This window comes from Bison bison, unplaced genomic scaffold (genome assembly GCF_000754665.1).
Source record: "Bison bison bison isolate TAMUID 2011002044 unplaced genomic scaffold, Bison_UMD1.0 scf7180017864364, whole genome shotgun sequence".
Taxonomy (NCBI): Eukaryota; Metazoa; Chordata; class Mammalia; order Artiodactyla; family Bovidae; genus Bison; species Bison bison.
The window spans coordinates 3,563,000-3,572,954 of record NW_011494936.1 but is presented as its reverse complement, the minus strand read 5'-3'; the positions used below and the strand labels follow the sequence as shown (position 1 = coordinate 3,572,954).

At 50.0% G+C, this 9,955-nt stretch overlaps 1 protein-coding gene across 1 annotated transcript in view; it reads right to left on the bottom strand.

Moving 5' to 3' along the window:
• Positions 1–6,086: 6,086 nt before the first annotated feature.
• Positions 6,087–9,955, bottom strand: part of EVX1 (even-skipped homeobox 1) — a 7,314-nt gene continuing 3,445 nt past the window's right edge. The window contains exons 4-7 of the mRNA XM_010855417.1: positions 7,885–7,967; positions 7,618–7,712; positions 6,766–6,897; positions 6,087–6,215 (exon numbers count right to left, since the gene is read on the bottom strand). Coding sequence (XP_010853719.1) covers positions 6,087–6,215; positions 6,766–6,897; positions 7,618–7,712; positions 7,885–7,967 — 439 coding nt within the window. The remainder of the gene's footprint in view (positions 6,216–6,765; positions 6,898–7,617; positions 7,713–7,884; positions 7,968–9,955) is intronic.

Sequence of the window (9,955 nt, the reverse complement as noted above, 5' to 3'; positions counted from 1 at the left end):
AATTTTCCCCAGTTTATTGTGATCCACACAGTCAAAGGCTTTGGCATAGTCAATAAAGCAGAAATAGATTTTTTCTGGAAGTCTCTTGCTTTTTCGATGATCCAGCGGATGTTGGCAATTTGGTCTCTGGTTCTTCTGCCTTTTCTAAAACCAGCTTGAACATCTGGAGGTTCACGGTTCACGTATTGCTGAAGCCTGGCTTGGAGAATTTTGAGCATTACTTTGCTAGCATGTGAGATGAGTGCAATTGTGTGGTAGTTTGAGCACTCTTTGGCATTGCCTTTCTTTGGGATTGGAATGAAAACTGACCTTTTCCAGTCCTGTGGCCACTGCTGAGTTTTCCAAATGTGCTGGCATATTGAGTGCAGCACTTTCACAGCATCATCTTTCAGGATTTGGAATAGCTCAACTGGAATTCTATCACCTCCACTAGCTTTGTTCATAGCGGTGCTTTCTAAGGCCCACTTGACTTCACATGCCAGGATGCCTGGCTCCAGGTGTGTGATCACACCATCGTGATTATCTGGGTCGTGAAGATCTTTTTTGTACAGTTCTTCTGTGTATTCTTGCCATCTCTTCTTAATATCTTCTGCTTCTGTTAGGTCCATACCATTTCTGTCCTTTATCGAGCCCATCTTTGCATGCAATGTTCCCTTGGTATCTCTAATTTTCTTGAAGAGATCTCTAGTTTTTCCCATTCTTTTGTTTTCCTCTATTTCTTTGCATTGATCACTGAGGAAGCCTTTCTTATCTCTTCTTGTTATTCTTTGGAACTCTACATTCATATGCTTATATCTTTCCTTTTCTTCTTTGCTTTTCACTTCTCTTCTTTTCACAGCTATTTGTAAGGCCTCCCCAGACAGCCATTTTGCTTTTTTGCATTTCTTTTCCATGGGGATGGTCTTGATCCCTGTGTCCTGTACAATGTCACGAACCTCATCAGGCACTCTATCAGATCTAGTCCCTTAAATCTATTTCTCACTTCCACTGTATAATCATAAGGGATTTGATTTAGGTCATACCTGGTCTAGTGGTTTTCCCTACTTTCTTCAATTTCAGTCTAAATTTGGCAATAAGGAGTTCATGATCTGAGGCACAGTCAGCTCCAGGTCTTTTGTTGTTGTTGTTGTTGTTGACTGTATAGAGCTTCTCCATCTTTGGCTGCAAAGAATATAATCAATCTGATTTCGGTGTTGACCATCTGGTGATGTCCATGTGCACCACAAAGACAACTTTAATGATGCAATCAGCAGTGAGAACTCTGGAATCAGACTGATCTACCAGCTGTGTGACACAGGCAGGTCACTAGCTCTCTGTGCTTCAATTTCCTCATCTATAAAACAAGAGTTATAACAGTATTCACCTCAAGGGGTTGTTGTAAGAATTTAATTAAATAATGCATAGAAAGCATAGAACAGTAAGTGCATGAGACCAAGTACTCAATGGACTATAGCCTACCAGGCTCCTCTGTCCTTGGGGATTCTCCGGGCAAGAATACTGGAGTGGGTTGGAGAGGGATCCTCCTCCAGGGGATCTTCCCAACCTTTCCTCATTGCAGGTGGACTCTTTACTGGCTAAGCCACCAGGGAAGCCCAAGAACTCAATAAAGGTTAGGTATTCAACCTCGAAGCCTAGCACCACAAGTCTGGTCACTGGACTTTCCAAGTGAAGGCAGAGTAATGTAGGAGCCACAGTTACTGCTGATTTTAAGGAAAACCTCAACCTAGGGTTTGCCCATCGCCATCTTGAGCCCAGATACCCATCAGTCAGAAGCTTAAAGAGTCCCCACCCAGCAGCTGAGTTCCCTGTATGGTGGACTCAGAAAGTGATATTTTGGAGAAATTAGTTAAGAGTGGAACTTTAACTTCTGAAACCACTGTTTACCTTTCATTGGCTGTCAAATCTCAGGACCTTCTCTCTGCTCCCTTGAAACTACTCTCCATCAAGGAACTGCTTCTGCGGTATTCATCCTCACTGACTTTCCCACCATCTCAAAGATCTCTACTTCTGATTCCTTTTCCCTGCATGCTCCAATCTCTCTACCCTATGTTGCTCTTCAGTTGCTCAGTCATGTCTGACTCTTTGCAACACCATGGACTGCAGCATGCCAGGTTTCCCTGTCCTTTACCATCTCCTGGAGTCTGCTCAGACACATGTCCATTGAATTGGTGATGCCATTCAACCATCTCATCCTCTGTAACCTCCTTCTCCTCCTGCCTTCAATCTTTCCCAGCATCAGGGTTTTTTCCAATGAGTCAGCTCTTCACATCAGGTGGCCAAAGTACTGGAGCTTCAGCTTCAGCATCAGTCCTTCTAACGAAGATTCAGGGTTGATTTCCTTTAGGATTGACTTGTTTCATCTCCTTGCTGTCCAAGGGACTCACAAGAGTCTTCTCCAGTACTACAATTTAAAAGCATCAATTCTTCAGCACTCAGCCTTCTATATGGTCCAACTCTCATATTTGTACATGACTACTGGGAAAACCATAGCTTTGACTATGCAGACCTTTGCTGGCAAAGTGATATCTCTGCTTTTTAATACACTGCCTAGGTTTGCATAGCTTTCCTTCCAAGGAGAAAGTGTCTTTTAATTTCATGGCTGCAGTCACCATCTCATGTACCACACACATTCTATTCAGTTCTCTCTACTTCTTTCTCTCTTGTCTTCCTTCACAAGATTATATTTGAGAATGACACACACAGGAATATACAATTTGATATTATGCTGTCACAGTTAAAAAATACACACTTCACAGTAATTGGCACATCGTAGGCTCTCAAATATTTGCTGAATAAAATCCTCCTTGACTGAACCTTCCAAAGCAGAGTATCTGAGAAGGGGCTCAGCTCCCTAACTCTGGTGAGAACTTGAGGGAAGAAAGAAATATTATACATCATCTATATCAAGCCCTACCTCCTGTTTATTTTATAAAATAGGAAAATAATGTAATATAGACACATGGCTATTTAAGGGCAGAGTGCAAGCCTCATCTGCTTTCCAACCCAGTGCAACTCACTCTGGATTATGTGGATACAAATATCCCTTATTTCCCAGAGGTATGAGTTTGTAAGGCTTGGAAGGCAGCAGATAGCCACCACTCCTCAAAATGGGCCCTGGATTGAGACTCAGGTCTCCATTTCTGATCTCCAGCAGATTCTCCCTGCAGGATTTGACATCCACACTTCATTGGGGTGGGCTCCTAGATGGGATTTGCTCTTCAACACTACAAGGGTTTGGGTCTGTGCTGACTTTATAGGGGAAACACCCTGAAAAGGGGACCTAGACCCTCCCTCCTCCTCTACTCCTGGGCTCCTTGCAGGCGGTTCATGCCCACCTTCCTCCGGGTTCCAGCAAGCCCCGCAACTTTATCTGTGAGTCTCTGCTCCTAGCGCCTTGATGAGGCGTGTTTAATCTTCCACCCAGATTATTTAACCTCCGCATCCTTGTTAACAAACAGCCATTATTAACGAGTTGAGGGACCACATGGGGTGGGCTTCTACAGACAATGCGCGCTCCCTTGGCTTTTCTGCGAACAAATTCATAATCCTCAGCGACTCAGCCGGAGCCCTCCTGCCAGGTCCGCGAGGGAGTCAGGAAACTATAGAAATCGGGTGATCTGGGCCCTTATCCAGGACCCCTGTGCCCCGGAGGGTCGGGGAATTGCAAGATGGAGCTGTATCTCTCCCTTCCTCCCCAGCCTCCCTTCCTCGCTCGCTCTCCCAAGGGATTGCTGCAGTGCGTTATAAATTTTACCTTTCCAGTGTGCAGGAGAGGCGAGAGGAGGCTGTGTCCCAGCTCCGGGCCAGCTTGTCCCTAAGGACACCAATTAAAGGCACTAATTGGACAGCAATACATCAAAGTCGCTCCCGGGAGTGGGTCCTCAGAGCGCCAGGAATCCATTAGTTGGGCTTTTGTTTCAAAACACAGAAATACAGAGGAATAAAAAATAAAATTAAAAGCACTTCGACGCAGACGGGAGTGGCGAGGGTGCTGTACCGCGAGGACTCCTCTCTGGGTTCACTGGGAGCCCCTCGCTCTTCCCTCCTACTCAAGGCTCGGTATATGAGCCCACCGCACATTTATCCCCAAAGAGCGCCGCCTGCTAAGGCTCGGTCGCCCCTGGGCCCGCAAACAGAGACCGTGTAGACGCGGCACACACCACCAGACGCGCCTGGACCGATGCGGGGTGGGGGGAACAAACCCACCCTACCCCCGCGCACATTGTTCAGGTTCTCTGCCTAACCTGGCCCAGGAAGGGGAAGCGGACACCTCGGGGTGGCACATGTCACCCGGGAGTCGTTTCGGCCTCATGGGCTGCACTGAGGACGCGAGGCAGACAACGCAGGGGACAGCGTCCCTCGGGGGTTATTTCAAGGTTCGGGGAGCGGCACTTCGACAGCGGAAGGAAGGAACTGGCTCTTCTTTGCGGAGCTGGATGCCACTCGCAGGCCAGAGAGCACTGGGAGAAACGGGCCGGGGAGGGGCCCAGGCCCCGCAGGACAGGAGGAGACCCCTGGCCCAGGGACGGCGGGGCGATAAGCCCCGTGGAAATGCGACCCGAGGCCAAGTCCAGAAGTCCATCCCTCTAGTCCCGTGCCTCGCAAGGCCTCCAACCTCTGCGGCCGAGGCCAAAGCATGTCAGAGCTGGTGGGTGAATTCAGGGCGTGGCCAGGACCCGGCACAAAGGGCACCGCGTGCGGTTGGCGTCTGCGGGTGCGGCGCCTCTAGATGCCCAAGTGAGGCTTCGCCGCGGCTTTGCCGCGGCTTCCCGCCAGACCTGAAGACCGGGATGAGGCTGGCCCCGGGTCGCTACGGCAGCCAAAGCGCCGGCTGGCGTACCGGGAAGCCCGGGCCTCACCTGGGCGGCGGGAGGTGAGCCCTCGGCGAGCCCTCATCCTGCGGAGGCCGCGCCCGCTAGCTTCCCTCGAGGAGCCAGATTGGAATGGCTGCTTTTGATCCCATTTGTTACTAACCCCGGCATTTGTTTTCCATTTTATAAACGCTTCCCTTTAAGTAATTGTCCCTGTTAACAGCGTATACCTTTCAGCAGCCCTCACTGCGCTATAAATAATCTCGATGAAGATGCAAGGATATGACTTTCACAAGATTGGACAATTGATTCAATCTGTGACCCGCGATCGCGAATAATATTGGAAGGCTATTTAAACAGATGAAGGCCTAAATTGTCTTGCTTGTATCTGAATTAATTTCTCATTCATCATCATTATGAAGTGATTGGTCTATTCAAGCTCTTCAGCCTGCTGGAACGGAGAGGGATTTAAATGAGATTGTAACACAATTTAAATGCTTGCCGACTTTAACGAGGCCAATTGAGCAGCTGCAATAAATACAAATATTTTTCTAAACAGCCTTGTTTTAAATAATTACTTAATGCTTTCATGTTATTTTTAAGTGGCAATCTCTCTCCTGCTCCTGCTCAGAATATCACACACTTATTTGCTGAGAAAGCGATTTTGGAAAGGACGTTGTGTTTCTATTTGCTTTGTAGCCGGTGGCTTTTTCCCTCCTCAGGCTTAACATTTCGGGGTCCACAAACCAGCACAAATGGTGAGTTGGGCCTTGGTTTCACCCTAATACACTGATGTGTCTGCCCCCACAGAGCCAGGGAGGAGCTGAGCGATGGGAGAATTTTTCCGTTTGGATCAAGTCACTTATCCAGTTTTAGCTGGGTCTTGCAAACGAATCCATGCGACTGCACTGACAAATGACACCCCAAAGGGTGGCATCGTTTCTGACTTATCCTGATAACCATCATCATCTTGAACAAATCAGAATTCCAGCACACCTGAAAGGTGTCCCTTAGGAAGTTCAGTCTGCCAACAGTTTGGCTCCCGTGCAAGTCGACTGGAGTGAGTGGAGGCCGGCTGAGGATTTCTTTGTTAGGGAACAGGCCCAGAAAGAGAACCTAGCCACAAGGACTGGGGTGGGGGGCAGAGTAACTAGAAGGAAATCGCCATTGTGGGGCTCAAACTCCTTTTCCTGCCCCCACTCACCGACACTACTCCCTCTCTCACTCCGGGTGAGGGTGCTTAGAGAGGACTCTAGGAAGGAAAAGCTCTTTCCACTAGGAGAATGCCATCCGCTGGTCATCCCCGACAACTGTCAGCCCGTGACCCCCACGCCCTTCGGCCGACATATGGCTGCGAGTGTTTTCTCGATTGGGGAATAATGGAAGCAACCGAGCGGGAAAAGCCTGGGGAACAAAAGAATCTTTTAAACTTTCAGGAACGTGCTAGGCTGGGGGTGGGGAGACACGCGACTTGGGCGGGGACCTAAGCTCCCGCTAGCCACCGACCGTCTAGGGCCATATCCCCCTGGGAGGCCTAGGCTGAGAGGGCGCATCCTGAATCACCTCTCACTATGCCCGGAATGGGGGCAGAGGGACTCGATGTGTGGAATGTGCAGCTGCGGGTTTCCCGGTTGGGAAAGCAGGGCCGACATAGTCACTAGAAAAATCATTGGTGGGGCAGACAACACTGGGGGGATACAATCAAACTGCAGGCCAAGGGGGGAAACATGCGGACAAGGGTGGAGAAACCAAGTGATTTGCTATGTAACCGGGCAATTTAATGCCAGAGTTAGGGAGCTGCTGGCCGGAATCATTTCCTCTTCGGAGGCTCTGCCGAGCTCATCCTCTTTATCCTGTTGTTTAAAATGAGCATTATCCCAAACATATGCAATGCAATCAGTTTGGTCACACTTACAAGAACACGCTTTAATAAGGCAATCAATCACTCGCTAACTAGACGGCGACGGCCTGCGCTGAGCGCGCACTCGGGCTGCGGGGTGGCTATTCTTCCCGGGCCAAAAGGACCGCGGCTGAGCGCACGTCTGCGCTCCCAGGCCCCGCTGGGTCCCCGACTATGCTGAGGAGCCTAGGAAAAGTGTGAGTCGAATGTGAGGTGTCAGACTAAACGACGGTAACCGTGGACTCTGGGGCCCAAAGAGGCCTAAGGCATGGGAGGGGAAGCCACCGGAGCTGGGAGCCTCTAGCTACATAAGTCACTAATATCTGTGTGAGGCCAGAGCCTCCGTTTTCCCACCTGCAAAATGGGACTGAGACGGAGGGAAACTAAGAGACGGTCGGAAAATTGAAAAATGAAAACAATAATACCATGTCAGCCCTCTTGCTTGGACTAGCCTTCTCATTTTACAGATGAAGAGACAGAGGCTGCGGAGGACGCAGTGCCTTTAAGATCATCTCCGCCCCAGCCCCCACTACAACGATCACCACCTAATTGGGCCAGATGTTGCTTACGGTGCAGGTGGGAAAAGTCTATTTTTAGGTGCGGGGGTCTGCAAGGGAGTGTGAGTAGTGCGTGCCTAGCGCCAAACCGCAAACCTTGGCAAAAGGGAAATTTCATTATGAAGTAATGAGTAATTCCTCCTGGCAAGATGTATTGTTATATCTTCCACTTCAATTTGGAGGAAGAGAGGCTCAATTACCCAGAAAATACAGTCAATTAAAGGCTGCTGATTGGACACGAGGCCGGATCATCGATCTTGTACTTTCCAATATCGCTGCAGACACCTCATTTTCCCTCCCTATTAACTGAAAATACGCCTGGCATTACGGCAGCCCGCAGCCCATTTACCTGTCGCAAGCAATCTTGGCCCGACACGAAGTAACCCAGAAATTTGCCAGGTTTGGCACCGGGAGCTTCCCAACTGCAGAGGGAGCTGCGCAGGGCTAGGGGGACGGGATGAGTGGCAGATAGGATGCTGGAAACCTCAGCACAACGATTTGCTTGGGAGGGTAGGGAGTACTGTGTTGGAGAGGGTTTGTTTTAAAGCCCCAGGAGGGATGAAGGCTGATTAAGGAGACCCATGGGTACACGGGCAGAGGACCCTTGAACCCATACAGTCCTGAACTCCCAGCCTGCTGACACCCATCTCGCTCCTGCTTGAGCACGACTTGACTTCAGAGGCAGCCACAGTGGCTCTCCTAAAGGGACAGAGAACGACAATGAGGTGGCCATTCAGGATTGTCTGTCCTTTTGCCCTGACCAGCCCAGAATTCCATCCTTGGAGATAACTTCCAGTGTGAAAAGGATTCAAACCCTCTCTTCCCAACTCAGGAGTCCTCCCTCCTTTCCCTTCACCATAAGATGCAGACTCAGCTTGACCAACAAACTCCGCTCTCTGCAGTGCTCCACCTCCACTCCCACCACCCCATTTGTCTCCACCTTGGGTTGGGGTAGAGATAGGATTACAGAGACCGGAGTCCAGAATCCCCTTTCCTCAAAGCATTGGAGCAGATGGAGAGGACTCATGAGGGTGAGTTCCTGATGGGCTCAGCGCTCTGCTGGACCAGTTGAGCCAAGTCTCCTAGTTTGCACAAAATTAAGGAAATATGCACCTCACAGCAGCTCCTCCTTCTCCACCTCTGTGAAATGTCCATTTGGAGACTGCCAATGCCAAATGGAGGCTTGGGAGACTGTGTGTCCCTCTTTTGACTCCTCCCCTACCCAAGGCTATAGTTAACTAATAATTCAAAAGGAGTTAACAAACTGCCTGCTACCAAAAAATTTTAAATGCTAAAGTGAGAATCATATCCAGCTTTATTGCAATATGGTCAACAAATTGTAACAGCAAATTCTTTGGGCTTCAAAGGAAAACCAAATCAAACTCAGTCCCTACAGGAAGAACCACTCCCTCCCAGTCAGGGTGAAACTTGCCTTTGTGGGGGTATAAGTTCTCCTATCCCTCAAAAACTGGCTGCAAGAATGACTACAGATGTGAGAGTTTGGGAGTGGTTCCCAAACAAGCCTTGGAGGAGGGGAGAGACAAAGTCCCCAGAAGCAGCAGAAGGCTCCTGCTAGTATTCTGAAAGTCAAGCCCCATGGCAGCTTGGGAGGCAGATGGGTGTGAAATGCCAAATGCAAAGAGAAGGGCCAGAAAGCTCCTAGTGAATGAAAGAAAAAGGCTGGAAATAGCCTCTAATTTGCCACCAGATATGGAGGGAGGGAGATGAGGTTCCTGCTCCCTAAGCTCTTCCCTGGGCGCCTTGTTAACAGCTCTGCTCTGGGCTCCATGGCCAGCCAGAGGCATGGTAATCATTATACATTCAACATTCAAAAACCCTCCTCACACACATCACTTGCTAATCAGGGTGTGTGCTGGGCCCAAGGAGAAGAGGCTTGGGAGAAGTTGCCAGGGGACCCAAGGGTATCTGCAGCTTCCCTGCCCACAGTACACAAAAAGTGAGGGTGGAGATGAAGTTACAGTGGAGAAGAAGCCAGGAGAGAGGAAAGAGATCAGGTGCTGGTAGATGCCAAAATCAGAAAATATCCTGTAACTGAGGCTCCAGGGGGGCCAGAGAGCCCCCTGCTTCTTTGGGAGGGTAGTAAATCATCTCCCTCTCTCCCCTAGATGGCTGGTGCATTGTCATCCACAAGCCCCTTGCCATGCCTTGGAAAAGCTGGCAAAGATTAATCTCTACCTGCTCTGCATACACAGCATTTTGTTCAGAGAGACAGCAATTTCCCTTTTCATCGCATGGGCTTGGCCTTTGCAAGGGGGAGGGGTCCGGGTGAGAAAAGGGTTGGGGGTTGGGGGCTAAGGGGCTTGATATTGGTTGCTGTTACTGCTAAGTTTGTTAAGCTTTGGAGCCACGGCCTCAAGCCCAGGTCAGGGCAGTGGGTCGGGTGAAGAATGGCAAAGAGGGGCCGACCCAGAGGAAGGTTTTTCAGGCTCGGCCTCCCCAACCCCACTCCTGCTCCCCAGACGCGCCAACCAGGACCCCTTCCCAGGCATTTCGATGCTCGATGCTCGAAACCAAGTCCCGCTGGTCCTCGGCGGCCCTCTTCTTTCCCCTCGGTGCCCCTGGGGCGGGGAGGGATGCTGTCTGAGTCCCCGAGGGGTCCCCACGGGCGTCCTGGAGCCGGCTGCCCGCGGGTGGCCCCTTATCTGGTGAGGGGCACCTCCTCCCCG